Source organism: Elephas maximus, chromosome 6, assembly GCF_024166365.1.
Source record: "Elephas maximus indicus isolate mEleMax1 chromosome 6, mEleMax1 primary haplotype, whole genome shotgun sequence".
Classification (NCBI taxonomy): Eukaryota; Metazoa; Chordata; class Mammalia; order Proboscidea; family Elephantidae; genus Elephas; species Elephas maximus.
Genome location: NC_064824.1, coordinates 89,312,475 through 89,333,580, shown reverse-complemented (window position 1 = coordinate 89,333,580; position 21,106 = coordinate 89,312,475). Strand labels below are relative to the sequence as shown.

General features: G+C 36.5%; 1 protein-coding gene across 4 annotated transcripts in view; it reads left to right on the top strand.

Moving 5' to 3' along the window:
* The window catches only part of STAT4 (signal transducer and activator of transcription 4), a 94,036-nt gene that overhangs the window by 43,540 nt on the left and 29,390 nt on the right, over positions 1–21,106 (top strand). For 3 of the 4 annotated variants that reach the window (XM_049887716.1, XM_049887715.1, XM_049887714.1), the window contains exons 4-9: positions 9,028–9,126; positions 11,478–11,570; positions 14,883–14,961; positions 17,726–17,811; positions 18,597–18,748; positions 20,611–20,769. In XM_049887716.1, coding sequence (XP_049743673.1) covers positions 9,028–9,126; positions 11,478–11,570; positions 14,883–14,961; positions 17,726–17,811; positions 18,597–18,748; positions 20,611–20,769 — 668 coding nt within the window. Of the gene's footprint in view, positions 1–9,027; positions 9,127–11,477; positions 11,571–13,431; positions 13,825–14,882; positions 14,962–17,725; positions 17,812–18,596; positions 18,749–20,610; positions 20,770–21,106 lie in introns of those variants that run through there. The other variant, XM_049887717.1, reaches the window with a different exon arrangement.

Here is a 21,106-nt window from a genome sequence, read left to right as displayed (position 1 = left end):
GGCCTTGGAGAAGCAAAGTTGCCTTTTCCAGCAGTATTCATACTCTGCAGTCCCCTTCCAACTGATCTCAAGACTCTGACTTCATATCTTCCTGGATACTAGGGACAAGTAACTAATAAAAATTCTGGAAGGACTTAAAGTAGAGGTCTTCACAGAGGTTGAGTAGTATGCTTTTCATCTTTTGCTCTCAGTTAGAAAAGGATTATTGCAATTTATTCAGCTCATTTGATCACTCAATGAGCATTTGTAGGGTTCCTGTAAGGTAACAGGTACTGGAACTGGAGAGATAAAGACCAATCTCTGCTTTTGAAAGATGCAGAGTCTAGATGGCGAATCAGACATAGAAACAATGAAAATGTAAATTTTACAATATAGAGGGTATCAAGAACTGTACAAGGCCTGGGATTTTTACCCTCCTTGCAAGTTAACAACTTAACTTGTTATTGTTTTGTGAATACCGAAAAAAGACACAAGACTTCTGGATCAGAGACAAATGACTTAATTGCTCATAGCAAAAGCAGTAGTCAGAGCTTCATATTTGTTTGTGTCAGTTCCCCACACCCTCCAAGTTCTACAGGGGTGACACAAAGGACCCATCGTGAATACCTACATGCTCAGTGGGTTGAGGTTACAGGAGGGGAACACTGAACTTGCGGTGGGAGGGTTCACCACTTTTATAGCAAGTGGAAACAAGCCTGTTCTTTGGCTGGAGGGAGACATTACCTCACCCCTCAAAGTTGCTTGCTGAAAACATAACCCTGAGAAATGGTACAAGTAAAGACAGTTGGGGCTGTGCACTCTTGGCAAACCCAGTAAGAATGTCCAGGGACAATCAGGACACAACAGTGAGTGTAACTGCTGAGGGTATTAGGACCTCAGTCATGGCAGGAAAAATGATTTAATAATCTTGTAATCAAACACATGGTCATTTTCTGTTGGTTTGTTTGTTTATCCACTGCCACTATCTTGAAGTTCCATAAAGAATGGTTATTCCCTGAACAGATTTATCATTAAAAAAATACTACAATGATAATTTCCAGGGAAAATAAAATTAAATGCAGCTGTAGCTCAAGGGGTTGGATTAAATAAAGAAGAAATAGGCTTTTCAAAAAAGCAGTAGTGATTTGGAAAGGTCACAGGCTGTAGAATGAGATGAACCTAGATTTGAGGAGTTCCTTCTCTCTGGCTTCCTAATTGTATGACTTTTTCACAAATGACATAACCCTGGGTTTTCCTAATAGGTACCTTGCAGGTTGTTGTAGGGATTAAAAACAGCCTATAAAGCACTCTGCACATAGTAGGTATTCAGTAAATGACAGATTCTATTATTGCTATGTTCAAACATATAAATAATAGAGTGTGTTAGCATCTACCTTGCTCTCTGTCATTTTGAATTAAGTAATTCATTTATCTCTTAATTACAGGGCTGTGAATTCCCTAAGAACACTAAATTCTAGTCATCATAATGGTCTAACTGGGCTCTCTTTCTTCTCTTTTCATATGAATTACAAATTTTCAAGGCCAGCATTCATCTTTTATTTAATCCTTGCATAAATCAAGCAAAGAGAAATGTCCTAAAGGGATTATATATGTAACTTATCACTTTTTGTTTGGCTTTAATCATCAAAGCAACACATGCTTATTATTTAAAAAAAAATCTAACAATACCAATGAATTGAAGTAAAAATGAAAGTAGCCACCCTCCAAACCCATTCCCCAAGGGTGGTCATTGATAAGAGATCGGTACATTTCTTCCCAGGCCTTTTTCTATGCATAGAAAGTATAATGTTAGTGATTTTCTTCCAAAGATTATGATGAATTGTGCTTGGATGAAAGTACCGTAATTATTATTTCAAAGTGCTAGCTTGTGTGAGTTAATTTTTTTATTCAAAGCGGTTTTTAGTGTATTTGTGTGTGTGTGCAAGCAATGCCAGCAAAGTCCCTACTGTCTAGTGTTTTAAAAACCGTGAATACAGTGTCCTTGTTTTTCTGGAGTTTCTTTTGAGATTCATATATTTCCTGTAACACACCTCGGTCTCACTTTATTGGCATTAAAATCTGTTTTGGCCATTTCTATGAAACTAACAGGAAGATTTTTACCTTCCATTTTTATTAATTTACCATTTGTAAGTTTTAACACTTAACACTCCCATGAAACAACACAGAAAACTTACATAGAGAGAGTGTTTTGCAGGTTACGATTGTCTCATGGGTTCCTCACAATTGTCTCCCGTGTTCCTTGCAATAATCCTATGATTAAGGACAAGTGTTATTAGCCCAAATGAATAACAGGGCAATTAAAATAATGAAGGTTAAGAAGTGACTTGCCTAAGGTCACATGGCTAGGAAATGAGCCACAAACCCAGGTCCTCTGGCTTTATATGGAGAGCTCTTCTCCAGCTGCTTTGCAAAGCAATTTCCTAGGACGTGTTAACATGACGTAGACATAGAACGTTGTGCAGGGAAATTACTCAGAACTTGTAGAAATCATATTTGATGCTTTAAGAAGTATTATCATTTAATTAAAAAAATAAGCTAAGACAAGCTAAATATATATGTATACATACATGCATTATATACATATATAAAAAAAAACCTGCAGTAATTTTTAGCTATAGTTTGTTTTAAGATGGGTGTATTATTAACATAAATAATAATAATGCATTAATAGTTTATATACATGGAGGATCTAGGCCTCATTTCTCTCTTGTTGAGTAAACCTCTGTGGTGACTATAGCATTTAAGGCCTACTTTAAACTTTTTTTTTTTTTTTTAAACTAGAGAGCCCGACAACATCATTCATTTGAATTTGCCTGTTCTGTGCATGAAGAATGGCATGAGGGTTTGTGAGAACTGTGACTGCAGTAATACAATTGTTTTTTAGATCTGTTAGACTGATCATTCTACATTTAAATTTGCCTTAAGACAACTAGGTCTGTTCTACTTCAATTTAGTGCGGTTTTTAATGTAGCTTTGTTTTTTACTGTAGCCATACCCTTTTTTTTTTTTTTTTAATACCCTTAAAATTCTGGCAAGGAGGGGTTTGGATATAAGCCAGTAACATACTCATGTGCCAGAGCAAAGAAAAGGAAACAGTAAGAGGCTGAAACTGAGACTGTGCTGTGGCGTAGAGACTGGCCAGTGTGTTTGACACTGGGAAGCGACAGGGATAAAGATGATTTAACAGTAATACTTGGGATGATAAAAAGGGCGAGAGCTAGTTGACAACCAGAAGCATGCAGTAGATCAAACCACTCTCAAGTTAAGGTTCAGAGAGGTGGACAGCACCCTGTCCATATTCCCTTGGGCCTTATTTTAGTTCAAGCAAGTGGACAGCCAACAGCCAGCATCTCTATCTTCTTGCTTCAGGGCTAACTGATGACTGACAAGAACTAGCGGAAAAATACTCCAGTTCCAGAAGCCCTTGGGTAGATAACTCCTAGCACATGTTCTACACTGACTCCAGGGTTCCTAGTCCCTCATAGCAAATGGCCTGATAGCACACCCTTCACTGATTGCCTTTTCGTGTTGGCGTCCTTGGGTGCTGCAAATGGTTAGTGCACTCAGATGCTAACTGAAAGATTGGAAGTTTGCCAGAGGCACCTCAAAAGAAAGGCCTGGTGATCTACTTTTGAAAAATTAGCCATTGAAAATCCTATAGAGCACAATTCTACTCTGACACACATGGGGTCACCATGAGTCAGAACTGACACCATCTGGTCTTTTCTTGTCTCACTGACTCCCCTAACTGTGTTTCCTGAGATCAACTCCCAATTAAACTACCCCTATTTTTTTTTTTTTTAATGGAACACTTTGGAGCCCTGTTGGTGCAGTGGTTAAGAGCTTGGCTGCTAACCAAAGGTCAGCAGTTCAAATCTACCAGCTGCTCCTTGGAATCCCTATGGTACAGTTCTACTCTATCCTATAGGGTCACTATGAGTTGGGATCAACTGAAGGTCCTCTTGTTTGGTTTTTTGGTTAATGGAATCCTTGTCTCAGAGTCAGCTCCTGGAGGAACCCGAGCTAAGACAGTTGTTGGCTACATGTTTCTTCAGAAGCCCACACCCACCTTGGGCACTATTCTCCTCCTCCTTTCAGAGTTCTTCTGACACTTCTCCCTCCATCTGCCCCGGAACCCATCACTCTCATCCTGCAGTTGTCAGATCACCACAGTTAGAGAACATCATCTGATAAAGCCATCACAAAACAGAGGAAATTAGTAAATGTGGTGTTCATTCTCCCAAAGTGTTTGTCTGTTTGTCTTTTAAAGGGGGCTGTTGGGGAAAGAACTCATAGGAGTGAATGTCTACTTGTGAAATCTCAGGTTCTGTGCCACTTGATTGGAGGAGATTCTTTTGAAGGGAGTCTTCTCAAATCCATTACTCCTGACTCTGGCACTCTTCAGAAGATTTGGTAGAAAAAGAGGAGATGAACTAGCTATTCCTTTGACAAATCAGATTTAGAAATTAGGGGGAGGGCAGTAGAAGCAGGTTTTGAAGGAAACGAAGAAATGTAGCTTAAAGGAGGAAAAAAAGAAAAACAAATAGAAGGAAAAACTAGCATATTTCATTGACTCTACACATTTTAACATCTCTGAAATCAAAATGTCCTGTAACCCATCACCACCACCACTATCAGTTGTCACCAAGTTAATTCTAACTCATGGCGGCCCCTAGTGTGTCAGGATAGAACTGTGCTCCTTAAGGTTTCAATGGCTGATTTTTTTTTAATATAGATCACCAGACTTTTCTTCTAAGGTGTCTCTGGGCGGACTCAAACTGCAACCTTTTGGTCAGCAACTGAGGGCATTAACAATTCACAGTAACCATTCGCACCACTAAGGGGCTCCTCTTAATGGATCTCTAATTGCTGTTGCCACTTGTCAATTACAATGTGAAACAGGGTTGTAAGTGTTCATGTTGTCGTCACTGCAGTTGAATTATGTGTGCTGTTGGTACAGCACATGTTGAATTTAACTGCTATTTAAAATGTCATCAAAATATAATGGCATGATTTAAGAAGGAAATAGTTATTGGGTATGCAGAATGGGATGGAAACAAATCATTTGTTAAACAAATATTTGTTGCTGTACAAATGACCATAAATTCTGTATTTTCTTGAAAAGCACAATCAAGTGCTTTACAGGACATAAGAAAGGAACGTACCATGAGTAGATGAAGCTGCATTATATTGTATTACTGAGATTAATAAAAAAAGAAGTTCCTATTCCACACAAAGCAACGGTGGCAAGACAAATTGCCAAGTTTCTGACAATAGATGACAGAAATCTCAGAAAAATAGGAGGTTGGAGTAAAAGAATCATACATTGCATGGGAGCATCATTAAGGTGTACATCAATTTATCAGAAATTTCCTGCTGACTTTGAACAGAATGCACTCAACTTCCAGGATGATGCCATTGAGGAAAAAGGGAAATATGTGTTTAATTAAATAAGCAATGCTACGAATGGGAATCAGTTTTCTTTGACGTGTCTTAAAATTATACTGTCAATACAAAATGATCTTAAAGAGAGCACAAGTATCAGTTTGGGTTACAAAAAGGGATGTTATGCCTAGCTGCCAATTGCTGAAGTTGCCAGATATTTAATTTTATACTTAAAACAATATCTAAGGTTAAAAGCTTTTTAAAAAATGTTACTGTGAGTGCACCAAAATAGTAGATGATGATAGTTGAACTGATGGGGAACTGACTAGAAGCCTTTTGGAATAGACATCTGAAAGCCTACCATGTATTCGATTTTATGGACATGTACCTGAACAACTAAATAATAACTTCACCTAAAAGTACACTGATGTGGTTGTTAATAGTAATGGTATGACTAGACCACTACAATCCCTCGATGTCTCAGTCAACAAACAATTTAAGGACTGTCTTAATTATCCAGGGCTGCTATAACAGAAATATCACAAGCAGATGACTTTAACAAAGAGGAATTTATTCTCTCACAGTTTAGGAGACTAGAAGGTCAGGGCGCCAGCTCCAGGGGAAGGCTTTCTGTCTCTGTCGGCTCTGGGGGAAGGTCCTTGTCATCAGTCTTTCCCTGGTCTAGTAGTTTCTCAGCTCAGAAACCTTGGATCCAAAGGAAACACTTCGCTCTCAGAGTTGCTTTCTTGGTGGCATGAGGTCTCCCCGTCTCTTTGCTCACTTCTTCCTTTTATATCTCAAAAGAGATTGACTTAAAACACAACCAAATCTTATAGACTGAGTCCGGCCTTATTAACATAACTGCCTCTAATCCTGCCTCATTAACATCATAAAAAAAAACACAGGCAGGAATTATAACACATAGGAAAATCACATCAGATGACAAAATGAAGGACAATCACAATACCGGGAATCATGGCCTAGCCAAGTTGACACATGTTGGGGGACACGATTCAATCCATGACAAGGTCCATTTGCAGAGGGAAAGTGAGTTCTAGGTCTTGTCTGAATTCTTCTAATTAAAAACTTCTGATAAAATCAAGATCAAGAAAGTATCAAAACATGCACAATGAAGACAATAGTCATGCACGCTTTTAAGAAATGCTGCATTATCAACGTTCTTGATGGCCCAGAGGACACTATTTTACGGAAATGTATGGTTGGCAGTGACTCTAGGTTGAAAAATTCACAAAAGTTGAACTCTGAATATGTGGAAAAGTTTTAGGAAGATATTAACCAATTTATATTTTCTCTTCTATGTATATACAACAGTGATATATGATTTTTTAAAAATCTATGTTGGAATAAACCAAAAGACTTCTTTCAATAAGGATAAAATAAAAATTCTAAGTGATAAAAAGCATTATTCAGGGTTTAATTATGCTTCTGCTTCAAGGCAGAATGCATTACTAGAGATAAAGGTCAGTTGACAGTAACAAAAGATTTGACTCACTGGTAATAATACATAACAAGTCTAAAGGTATATGCAGTCAATAACATTTCTCTTTCTCTGGGTTTCTCTTTCTTCCCTCCTCCCACCAACACATACTTAGGGTTTGTTTTGTTTTTTAAGGTTCATGTATTTGGTAAGGACTGAAAGGTGAACATAAGTACAGCTTTGATGCTTATGAAAACAAAAAGTACTAATTTGGGATTGAATCTATAGTGATCCACTTTCCATAGGCTGTTTTTGTCTCATAAATTTGAGTGAGTGGCCAAGTTAGGGAAAACGAGAAAGGAAAGTGAAAAGACAACCTGGATGAAAAGAATGGTGGTTCCTTGCTCTTAGCAAAGAGAAAAAATGAGTAATTAAACTTCACAAAATATGGGGGGAAAGTGAATCTGAAAGGGAAGGTAGAAGAAGTTCAAGTAGGAAAGGAAAATGAAAACGTGTATAACAGAGCTGAAAAAGGTCGAAATGTTTGAATGATAAACAACAAATACTCATGTAACGGTGAGAAAAACACAAATGATGCTTTTTGGGGTCTTAGAGGAACTCAGGATACTGAATGGGAAGAGTTTTCTAGTTTACATAATTAACAGAGCAGCCAAAGTTAGCCCTAGAAGGAGCCCTTTTGTTTTTGACAATGGAATATTTTTCCAATAAATTAAAGGCAAAATGAGAAAACAGCTTTTCTTGGGGGAGTTGAATGTAACATATATAAAATACATATACCTTAATAGAGGAGGAAATTAGCAGCTAGAACAAATTCTAATTAGAGAGAGTTTGAAATTGTCAACATGCAGAAATTGTCAACATGTCAACTATAAGAAATTTGGTATCCCTGATTAACAGGATTATTTTAATTTAATTACATTCTGAGTTTCAGTCACATTTGTTTTATTCTTTCCCGTTTAGAACTCTCTGATTTAAAGGAAAAAAAGTTTTGAAGCTGTAGAATATAGAGAAGCAAGAATCTAGATGCTTGGCATTTACCTAGTTTTATAGATAAAAGCTAATTGTCGCACATCAGCTAATAAAATTGTGACAGCAGTCAAGGCCATAAAAAATGTTTCCATCCCTAACCACATTTTTTTTTCTAGAGAGATCCTTTGGTTTACCAGTCCATATAATTTACTTTTGATTGTTAGTTTTCTACTGTGTGGATTATTATTTTTCTGCTATTGAACTTTTGCCCATTTCATGGACAATTAGCATCTCCTTCAGAGAGAAGTGCAGAGGGGAAACTAAGAAAATGCATTTGTTTATTCTTCTTCCTGTTAATCCTGTCTTGGAAAAAAATTAGTGACAAAGAACTTTAACACATTTGAATTAGTCCTGTAAACCACGCTCCCCAGAAGGGAATTCAGTATTTTAATTTACACAACATGCATGATGGCTGAATTGGGCCCACAGGGTTCCAGTTTACAATATCTGCGCCATTAGCCTTGATAATCAAAGATACATAACCTTAGATGTCATAAAAATATTGTTGAAATGCATGATGTTTTTTCATTCTAGTTTATTAATATAGCTGTGAGCTAGTTGACATAAATAACACCAAACAAAAACCAAAAGAAATGCTTTAACCACACCATGAAGCACCAAAATCTTAAGTGAACAGCTGGGACCACCCTGGTTCATAATAACTCCTTTAACCTAAACCCCGTCCTAAACCTGAAGCAAACTCTGGTTGTTGTTTTTAGGTGCCATCAAGTTGTTTTTGACTCATAGAGACCTCATATGACAGGGCAGGATTGCCCCATAGAATTCTCTTGGCTGTAATCTTTTAGGGGAGCAGAGCCCCCGGTCTTTCTCTCACAGAGCTGCTGGGTGGGCTTGAACAGTCTTTTGGTTAGCGGCGGAGCCCTTAACAATTTGCACTACCTAAACCTCCTGAATGTACTCCAGAGTACAGAGGTACTCGAGAACTATTTTTTCTTATTTAAAATTATTTTTGAAGACAAAGAGAAATATTTCACGAAAGATGAGTTTCTGTTGCTTTACAATGGGATAGATTGTTGGAACAAATCCCCAATAATTTCACATATTATTGGGAGTAGTTAGTGATTTTCGAGCACTGACATTTTATGATGATGCATATATTTAAAATTTTAATTGTTTTTGTTTACTTTTTTCAGGGAAAATTTCATGGAAATCCAATGCATGTAGCTGTGGTTATTTCAAATTGTTTAAGGGAAGAGAGGAGAATATTAGCTGCAGCCAACATGCCTGTCCAGGTAATAGTATCTGAACTCTGTGATCTTATTTTCACTTCAACTCTATTTTTCTGAAACAGAACTTCTTATCTTTTCCTAAACCAGCTTCTTCTACAATTTTAGTGGCACCACGGTCATTTTAGTCACTTGGAATCAAGGTTTTGGAGTTGTCTTTGGCCAGTTCCTTTTCTCCATCTCCATGTTGAGATAATTACCAAGCCTTCCCTGTGTTTATCTCTAAAAGTCTTTCTTACCTACACCACTTTCTCTGTTTCCACTCATCTCACTGTAGTTCAGGGTCTTACAGTATCAGTCTAGGAATGTAGTAGATACCTCCTGGTGGGTTTCCTAACTACCTTCCCCATGTTTATCCTCACAGATCAGTCTTGCTCAAAACGCTTCAATAGCCTCCTAATTCTTGCCCCACAAGTCTATAACTACTGTAATCCACAAGAAGGAACTTTGTTTTACAGAAACTCCATAAAACTTGCTTGTAGACTCTTTGAGTGTACTTGGCCTGTTGTATTTTAGATTATATTTTATCCCACCATCCTGAATAAATTCAGAGCCCCCATCAAAAATAATCAGAGGAATCAGTAAAGCCCTTAAGGAATGCTTTTTCAGTTAATCCTTAATAAAAGGAAAGAGTATATAAATAATCAAATTTTCTAAATTATACCCTCCATAATTTAGTAAATCATACCATATATTTATTTTTGAAGATTCAAGTATATTTTTTAACTATTAAAAAGTCTCTCAGGTTTAGTTACTGTCAGGTTATGTTTGTTTTAGAGGAGTGTAAAGTTTTAGCAATTTACCTTTCTTGCTTTGTAGAGGAAGAAGAGAGGTGGTATCTTTTTTTTTAATTTAAAATCAGAAGTATAGTAAATTTCTAAAGTAAATATAGTTTGATGCAGTGCTTTGGGGTTAAAATAGAGATGATGCCTTCCTCAGCTATCCTTTTTTGTGCCCCCTCTCATCTCTAGTCATTTTAGCGTTTATGTGTGTGCGCACGTGTGTGTGTGTGTGTGTATGTTGTTCCCATCAAATGTCAGCTATCAGTCAAATCGAAACATTCGTTTATTTGAGTAGATGCCCATGAAAGTCACAATGAAAATAATCTGCCAGTACCACATACTACCTCAAAAGAAATATTTAAATTTTAAGGTTTTAAAATTTCAAATAGGTAGACAAATAATGGAGGTTCAAATGTAAGACTGTGAGCAAATGTAGTCTTTGGAAATTTTATAAGACTTTACCAAACTGAAGAATGCAGTGTAGTTGAAAGAACACTTGATCAAAAATCAAGGACAAGAGTTCCACTTGAGGTTCCACTGCTGATTTGCTGTGGAGTTTAGTCATCAACCTTTGTAACCATCATTCTCCACCCCCCAACTGTAAGGTGAAGGGGTTGCTTACATCTGTAACTCTCATCTCTAGAATATCTATGTGACTTCATTTCTAATGACCACAGTCAAGGTCAGATTATTAGAGCTTTCAAGAAATGGTGTGGATATGTATAGAGATCAGTGTTTAACAGTGGTTACCAGGGGCGGAAGGGAAGGGGAATCTGTGTTTAGCTAGCAATGAGTTTCTGTTTATGGGGATGGAAAATATGGCAATGAATTTTGGTGATGGTTGCACAACATGATCGATGCAATTGGTTTTATTGAAGTTTACAAGTGAAAAATGTTGAATTAGCAAATGCTGTGTTACCCATATTTTTACAACACTAAAAAAAAAAATGAAATGATGCTTGGAAAAGCTGGTTAGCCTTTCTGTTTAGTCAGGCTAATGTATTTTACATTTTCTTTAGTAAACTCCCTTTCATTATGATGTAAAAATAAATCTTATCCCAACAGTTTCAACATCTGCAATTTTGAATTTATAAGTCCAGCTATATGTAGTTTTCACTATACTAATTTTTAAATTGCATGAATTAGTTTTCATAGATTTTCAAAAGTAATACAGGTCTGTTGTAGAAAATTAGGACATTTTTAAAATATAAACTCATCTTTAATTCTACTATTCAGAGATAACATACTGATAATATTTTGGTGTGTGTGTTCTTTCAATCATATGTATTCAAATGTACTTGCCTATACATATATACATATATTTACTAGATATACTATGTGTATAAGCGATTGAGATCATAATTGGTTACTCTTTTTATAATCTACTCTATCTCTTAACAATTTAACTCCACTTATATGACATTAAATATCCCTCTACAGAATGATTTTTAATGGCTGTGGAGTTTTTCATATCATATTGATTCAAGCCTCAGTTCAAAGTAATTCTTACATATCACATTCATTATAAACCTGTTTTATCAACACCAATGAAATTTTAAGACATTCTTTTTCCAGGGACCCCTGGAGAAATCTTTACAAAGTTCTTCGGTTTCAGAAAGACAGAGGAATGTGGAGCACAAAGTGGCTGCCATTAAAAACAGTGTTCAGGTGAGTGATCTTACAGATAGCTGGAAAGGCTAGCTACTGTCCTCATACAACTACCTGTGCACCTTTCTCTAATGTGCCCAGTGTTAGTGTATACTGAAACCGAAGGACAATTTGTTGAATGGATAAATATCTCTCACACAATATGTTGATATTAGAGAAGACTTCTTTGTGGGAAGGTTTTTAACTACAATTTCTGTTTCTGTGATATAGCGCCATTCAGGTTATTTATTTCTTCTTAAACGAATTTTAGTAATTTTAATTTTTCAAGAAATGTATCCATTTTTTCTAAGCTGTGTTTTTATAGGTATAAAGTTCAAATATTTCTTTATTATTATTTAATGTCTATAGAATCTGTAGTGATGTCTGTCACCTCTCACATTTAATATTGATAATTTGTGTTTTATTTTTTCCTGATCAGTCTGGCGAGAGGTTTACCAGTTTTATTAATCTAGAGATTTCTTAAATGAAACCACATTTCCTCCATTTTGTATATGAAATAAAATCCTAATTGTACTTTCCAAAATTGACATAGCATTCATGTCCTTTATAAAAATAATAACAATTGTATAAAACTAAATAAACTGTAGATATTTAAGGGCAAACTGCCCCATACACTGTGTGATATGTAGGCAGAGGTTTTAAATGATATTTCTGAGCATTTGTTTTCAGACTTCTGATTTAATGGCTCTCCATAACAAGTAAAACACACATGCAAAAGTCTCTGCTTATACTGTTGCTAGAAAGAATTAGGTTCTCAGAATGACCTAGCACAAAATGACTTGGCATATTACAGTATAAGGTCAAAACCAAGAGCACTACTGACTCTGCAAATGTGTAAAAGTCAGGAGATGATTCCTTCATTTTAGTGAGAATACTTTTAGCATATTAATCAAGTACACAAATAGGTTTTGCATCCAGCACAAATTCTTCTTTAATTTTTGCCAAGTGTGGTGTAGCAGAGGCCCACTTTTAGGAGCCTGACCAGATCCCTTTGTCAGGTGTGTGCATCCATCCACCACTTGCTCTGTAAGAGCTTCTCCAGAGAATTGAAGCTAGGGTTACATGGAGTGACAAAAGGCCAGATTCCTTGCCTCAAGGTGGGGTTAACTGTGGTGCAGGTCATGCCCCCCAGCTCCTTGTGAGATGAAACTGATGCTAGACCCCAACTGAGATCGTGTTCTTGCTTAGCTCCTTCCCCTGCCCTTTTCCACTTCCTGTACTCACGTCCTTTCTCCTGAGAGTCAACAACTCATCTGTACCTGATCCCTGACCCAGGGTCTGATTCCCAATGTGATAAAAAACAAACAAACCAACCCATTGCCATGGGGTCGATTCCAACTCATAGCAACCCTATAAGACAGAGTAGAACTGCCCCATAGGATATCCAAGGAGCACCTGGTGGATTCAAACTGCCAACCTTTCGATTAGCAGTCATAGTTCTTAACTACTACCCCACCAGGGTTTCCCCTAACCTGATACATATTGCAAAACAGTGCTTACTTATCAGTAAACTTCCTCCTCTTACACCATAACCTCAGTGACTCTGTCGAATGTTTTGAAATGTGACACTTTTGTACACATTCTCAGAATATTGAGAGAGCTCTTGGAGGTTATTGTTGGGTGTTTTTGCACTTTGCAATTACTGATACAATCTGAAAGCCTTTTAATTACCTACTCTACCATTGGTTTTTCAGAGTTATGGTGTTATTTTAATATTATGCTTTTCATGAGAAGGTTCTGCAAGATATCACCTTCTTTTAGCTATTTTTTTTATTTTGAGATCAAAAGATGAGACCCCTCCATATTTCTGCTTTATTTTTTTAATAGTATATTTTATTATGCTTTTTAGAAGCCCATAGCTTTCCACAGGTGTTTCCTCTTCATAAACTCAACATTTAAGAGAAACACTACAAGTGGTATTGTGGTATTGTGGAAACAGAGCTAGACTAGCCTGGGTTTGGATTTTAGCTTGAGTATTTACTACTGACTCAGAATTTGATACTTTTCCTAACTAATAATTTAGCTGATTGAAATTTGGAATCTGTGGATAAGTGCTGGGGGAAGGGGTATGTTTCCTTAGAGGAGACTTCTTAGGAATAAGTAGGCAGTAGAAATTTCAGTTTCCTAAGAAGAAAGGGAAGCAGTCTGAAATCTAGGAAGCAATAGTCTAACTTTGGTTAAGGGTGGGTCACTCCCAGTTGGTCAGACTTCCACACCAACCTACATCACTGAGATGCTATGTGACCTTGGGCAGGTAAGAAAAGAATAATTCATTTACTTCACATCTCTAAGCCTGTATTTCTTCATCTGTATGAGAGGAGAACCTACTCTACAGGGTTCTATGGGGATTAAATGGGATAATATATAAAAGGCCTTTAGCCCAATCTTGATCCTTAAACAGTGAAACCTGTGAGAGCCCGAACTCGATGGTAAGTCCTTGTTTTTCTAGGTCTCGCAAGTTTTGACAGGATGCAGTCTTACCACTTTTCCATCACTTGTTTTAGTGGAAATTAAAGTTTTCCTTCTCTGAAGGTTTCCACCTTACACAGGTTCCAGCTTTTACGGGTTTTACTGTACCTGTTATGCCTGAGCAGGAAAACATTACTAGGTTTAGTGAATAAAAACTCAATTCCAACTCACGGACCCTATAGGGCAGAGTAGAACTGCCCCATAGCCTTTCTAAGCCTGTAATCTTTACAGAAGCAGATAGTCACATCTTTCTCCTGCAGAGCAGCTGGTGGGTTTGAACCATCGATCTTTTGGTTAGCACGCAAGCTGTGCCACCAGGGCTCTTTAAATAGTAAGGTACAAATCTTAAAGAACAGACAGAACACACAGAGGAAGTATAGTTTTTTTCTTCTAAGAAACGGAGAGAAAAAAATATTTAAATGGAATTGTTATAAACTTCAGCAAATTAGAATGGAAACATTAGCTGAAAAGTGATAGTACATTAATACAAATTTATATGGAACTACTGGAGAGTATTAAGATAGGAAAAGTATACTTTCAGTTAAAAAAAAGGTTATATAGTAGCATCATTTGGAGCTAATTCAGAAATGAAAGGAAAGATGCTGAAATATTTTCAAACAGACAGGAAGAGAAAATAGTTGGAAGAGCAAGCTCAGTCTGGTTCTTTCAGCATTATTTTAACTTTCATAGGAATTAGCCCTTCAGAAATGTAAGCTCAATATAGTTAGTCTTTGGATGGTAGTGGAGACAGGGTGCGCCGGACAGTGTATTTTGAAATACTTAGAGTGTTGTTTCATTGACATGACTACTTGTAACCCAGAGTATGTTTTCTTTTACAAAAAGATGACAGAACAAGACACTAAATACTTAGAAGACCTGCAAGACGAATTTGACTATAGATATAAAACAATTCAGACAATGGGTAAGTTTTTGTTTTGCCCATAATTCTACATAGTGACAAAAGGCAGCATGACCAAGATTTCTTCTTTACTGACAGAATTGATAAATAACTTTGATCCACTTCCCTAGGTGAGTCTTTTTATTGCAGGAGAGGTGTGTTTATTTATTTTGCTCCTTCCCTCTTGCACTAGTGTGTGCACTTGTGCACGCACGTGTTCTCTTTCTCCATATAAATATGTTTTAATCAACTAATCCAAAATACTTTACAGACCTCAGGAGACATCACCCCTAAATACTTCAGCATGCATCTCCAAAAAATCAGAACATTCTCCCATAGAATCAAAACACCATTTGCACAACTAACAAAAGTAATAATAATTACCATCAATGGCGTATTGGTTAAGTGCTACGGCTGCTAACCAAAGGGTCGGCAGTTTGAATCCGCCAGGCGCTCCTTGGAAACTCTATGGGGCAGTTCTACTCTGTCCTATATGGTCGCTGTGAGTCGGAAATGACTCAAAGGCACTGCGTTTCACTGGGTTAACACCATCAGAGAATTACTATTATCTTCCCTACATGCATTTTTCTTAATATAATTTTTCAGATTATAAAGTCAAAATGTGCTTCATAGAAAAACATTTGGAAGATACAAAAAAAAGCATTAAAAAACAAAAATCACATGAAATTCCACTATCCACATATAAATACTGTCAGAATGTTAATGTATTTCTTTCCAGCCTTTCCCCTGTGTTTGTATGTATTTTTTCACAAAATTGAGATCATTTTATATAGTTTTGTATACTGCTATCTTAAAGTTTTATTTTTAAGCATTTTCCCAGGCCATAAGAAGTCTTCAAATACGTAATTTAAAAAATGTCAAAATGGAAGAACACTGCAATTTATTTGACTATCTCTGTGGTTAAACACTGAAGTCATTTACAATTAGATGCTTTTTAAGAAATGGAGGGAAAGAATGAGAATATGTATGAGACCTAAGATTTACAAGCAATAATAGATTGATAGTTTAAAGTGTGTTATAATAGTGAGATAATTGGCAAAATTTGAATTAAGTCTAGATTAGTTAATAGAGTTGTATCAATATTAATTTACTGGTTTTGATAATTGTACTATGCTTATATACGGTATTAACATTAGGGGAAGCTGGGTGACGGGTATATGCAGGGATCTCTCTGTACTATTTTTTGAAATTTTCATAATTCTAAAATTATTTCAAAATAATCTTAAAAATAAATCAAATATAAACCTTTCAGTTACAGGATCATCTTTAACTATTGAAATGTTAGCTTAAAACGTATCTTGAAGGAAATGTGGAGGATATTACGAAACTTGTTTACCTGGCATAGGTGGGGAGCGAGGTGTTTTTATTTGTGTTCTTCTCCTGATATCTTCATGCTGTCTTGACCTCCGTAAAATGCTAGTCAGGCTGTTTATAATTTTTGTATGTACAACTTTTTTTCTTCAGAAGAAATGGCACAAACATGGTTTTCATCAGATTATCAAAGGGATGTCCATTACCCTATAACTGTTTAAAACAACCGTAAATTTAATCAAACATTACAGCTTATTAAAGGCAGCCTCATCCCAAATGTCATATATTAGAATATAACAAAATACACTAAACAATTAAATTATTTTTAACTTATTATGATTCGAGTCACTTCAATATTTTTTCAGTGCTTCGTGTACCTTATGAAGAATAAAAATGATCATTTTGTCACTTAAATCAATATATATTTACCTTCTTTGTCCCACCCTGTTATAAGTAAAATGAAGGATACATGAGAAACAAGCCATAGCTTTGCTGATGAAGATTGGAAAGTATTTGCTAATGAATTTTCAAGTTGATAAAATGCTACATAAGCAGGATTTTGCTACATATGGGATCTAGAACTTAGTGCATTTTGGGATTATTACAACCAGGGATAAGTTTCTAGAAATTAGTGCTATTTTGTAGGAAAATTCGCCAGAACATGTGTTCTGAGGCCTCTTTTTCATAATTACACAAGTCAGGTCAGCATTCTCAGCCCTCATTTTTATAGACATGAGTGGTTGTTATAAACAATCACTTAGTATATACCAATGAAATATGCAAATTAAATAACAATATTTGTGTATTGTGTGCCTCCCCATTTAAGGGGATTAATCAGGTTTTTTTCAGTCAAATATTTTTAAGTTGATTTTCCATTCCTTCCCACTTCTATTTTATTTCAAGGCAAGCCCATTTTGCAAACAAAAAGGGAAAGCAAAGGATTTAGTCTTTATTAGTTTATGAGGCTATGTAGATAAAACTGTAACAACCAGGCAGCTTTCCATAGCTCCTGGGTATAAATGGAGTAGGGAGTAGTGGATGAAGGCAGCAGGATTAAAAAATGATTCAATCTTATCCACAAAGAGAGGTCCCTCCCTCTCTTATGTACACCAAACAAACAAGGTTATTATTAATGTAAAGGTAGCAAGGTAGGAATGCCTCCAACTCCCCACAGAAAAGAAAAAAATTACATAGAATGAAGAAGGATCTTCCCTCAAGCTCTGTAAGAGGACTTCTCTCTGGGATCCTTGACTGAAATTCTTCCAGGCAAATAAGCAGACAGGGACTTACTTCCAAGCTCACTTCTAGTGCCCCTTTTAGGCCCTTGCCACACTGGCCATGGCTCCAGTCGTGGCCTAGTTCAGGATGGCGGATTGCAGCAAAGTTGGCCTTCAGAAAGGATCAGAGGAACTTGACCCTGAAGAAGACTCTAGGCTTGACCTCTTTTCCATTGCAGATCAGGTGGACAAGAACAGTGTCCTGATAAATCAGGAATTCTTGACTCTGCAAGAAATGCTTAACAGCCTTGACTTCAAGAGAAAGGTTAGTGAAGAATTTTAATTGGCCTTTAGCCTAATGTTTTTCTCCTTTCCCTAAACCTAGTCCTCCTGAAAAGAATCAAGTTCTTGGGTTTTGTCCATTCCATTTAGTACTCTGAACGAATAAGCCGCAACGTTTCTAAGAGGAGCGCCATGCTATTTGCTATACTTCTTCACTATGCCTCCAAAAACCCAGATAAAGTCCTCATAAAAATTAATGAACAAGAGTTCAAATTTTAATCTTTGTTTTTTAGGAAATGTATAAACATATTTATAAGAATATAAATTTAATTTATAAACATTCTTTTAAAAAGCAGACGTGGTTTTAATGCTTATGACAATCAATATTATTGTCACCCGCTGCCATCGAGTCAATTCTGACTCCTGGCAACCCTGTAGGACAGAGTAGAACTGCCTGCCTCATAGGGTTGCCAAGGAGCACTTGGTGAATATGAACTGCTGACCTTTTGGTTAGCAGCCATAGTCCTTAACCACTACGCCACCAGGGTTTCCATTATTGTCACAGGAATTACAAGTTCAACATATTTATACTGGAAGGTTTCTGAGTGTGTTAAAGTGTGATTATGCTTCTTTCCTTGGGACTTTTTTACTTGCAATAATTCATTGAAAATATACTGCTATGGCAAATAGAAGTTAATAATTTGGGGAAAATATTTGGTCTAAATTTTGACCAAGTCGTCTAGGTCAGACAAATCATTTTACAAGTTGAATTATGAGTTACTGGTTGTTTCTCATGAAAATCTTTTCAGCAGCCACCATTTCTTTTAGGAAACCCTTAGTAAGATGACGCAGATAATCAATGAAACGGACTTGTTAATGAACAGCATGCTGATAGATGAGCTGCAAGATTGGAAGAGGCGGCAGCAAATTGCCTGCATCGGAGGTCCACTCCATAACGGGCTCGACCAGCTTCAAAACTGGTAAAATAAATTGACTTTAGATTCTAGTGAAAACCACAGGAAGTACAAAGCTTCAGGGTTGCTCAGCCAGGGAACTGCAGGCTTAGACCAGAACGCTTCACTCATTTAGCTTATTGATGGTTTATTAGCAGCTGGGAACTCTATAGTTGAAAACAAATAGGTGTTATTGTGTAAGTGTTCTCAATTTTTATTTCTTTGGGGAGAGTGAAGCATATATAGAAGGCATAAGAATTGCTTAATTTTCACATATATTAACTTTAAAAGACTCAAACTAATTTTTTAAGCCAGCAACACATTTTCTTTAAGGGCATAAAGAAGCACTAGCTTCAAAAGCTTAAAGAAAGAAATTTCAATGTTTAAATGTGTACCTTAAGACATCAGGGTTAAGCATTAGTTTTGTGCCTTCAACATAGTGATTTACGTTTGAAATTAATGAAGAACCTCAAATGGCTAATACAATATGGCATTCTCTATAAATGTACATATATATGTGTTCAAGCATAGATATATACTACAATCCTTTGCATTGGAAGATAAAAATATTGATAGGGCTTTCCCTTTATAAGTGCAAAATAAAACTATCCAATTGAAAGAAAAAAATAGAAAATAAGAAGAAAATGGAAATATTCAGTTGAAATCCAAAATTGCTTTCTAAGAGTACAATTCAATACAATGGAAATATGTAGTAACTTGGGCGCCTTCACTAAGTGCTCTGCCCTGCCAGGCCTACTTCTTAAGAGAAACAAAGGACTGAGTTCATTTTAACACATACTGATTTTCCTTGGTGAGAGACTTTGATTCTCTAACCTCTCTATACTGTATTATTGTAAAAACAAGATAAATCACAAAGGGGGCAATAAAGAACTTAGCAAGTAATGGTGCTCATACCAAAAATCAGCATCTAGTTGCTCTTTGACAGCTCTTTCCACAATGTTCTGTGTGGAATAAACTTTAAGTAGAAAGAGGTGGTGTCAGGGCCAGATGGATTTCTCAATTTGGATGAGACCTTCTGCCTCAGCCCTGGTGGCACAGTGGTTAAGAGCAACGGCTGCAAACTAAAAGGTTGGCAGTTTGAATTTACCAGCTGCTCCTTGGAAACCCTCTGGGACAGTTCTACTCTGTTCTATAAAGCTGACTATGAATCGGAGTCAGAATCAACTTGATGGCAAGAGGTTTGGTTTTGGTGTCCATTTCATTTTCCCTCTTCCTTAGATGTCTATCCTAAGATCACCATACAGTAAGTAAAACTCCAAGTAGATACCAGGAGCGAGCATTTCTCACTATACCTTTCTTCAGAGAAAAAAGAAAAGAAAAACAAACCCATTGCTGTGGAGTCAATTCTGACTCATAGCAACCCAATAGGACAGAGTAGAACTGGCCCATAGGGTTTCCAAGGAATGGCTGGTGGATTTGAACTGCTAACTTTTTGGATAGCAGCTGAACACTTAACCACTACGCCACCATGGCTCCAGAGAAAGTCACTGATGATCTTTGACTAATACTTAAGACTTGTAAAAAAATATATTTGTGGGGTTAGTTTCATATATATATATATATATAAGATTTTCAAACAAAGGATAATTAAACTAAAAGGATTTGGTTCCAAATGTTGACAAAATTTTATAAATAATTTCTTGTCTAAAACTGAAGCTATAAATTAGAAAACATTTCATATATAGCATGCATACTGGAGAAAAGGCAGATTAGGAAAATAAAAATAAAGACCTGTCCCTAAAATTGAACGGAATTGATCAATTTAATAATTACTTAATAATTTAATATTTGTTAAATATGGTTAATTGTTAAAATGGTCGATGGCTGAGTGGAAAAACTATCTCCAATCTTCATTTGCGGTTCAATAGCTTTACACTGTTGGCAGAAAGTCTTTTCCAACTCAGAAGGCAACTGGAGAAATTAGAGGAGCAATCTACCAAAATGACTTATGAAGGTGATCCCATCCCACAGCAAAGAACACACCTGCTAGAAAGAGTCACCTTTTTGCTCTACAATCTTTTCAAGAAGTAAGTGAAGTGTTATCAATTTAAATGCCTCTTGGCACCCTCAGTCTTACAGAATCATAAGGACGCCCTGCCTGGGGTTTTGTGTTTAGGTGAAACAGTGGCAGGAAGTGTTAAACCGTGAGCCTTAGGGTGAAGTAAATATAGCCCCAGCAAGTCCAGAAACCACATTTCTACTTTTCACTATTTGTTCATCAACACTTCTCCCACTAACTGGCTCAGTTTTCCACGAGCTACGTCACATCACCCACCTACACCTCAGTTTTCACATTTTAGAAGAAAAGATTTCAAGGGTTTTCTCTTAGGTGCATAGCCAAGAACTAAAGCTGAACTAAAGGAA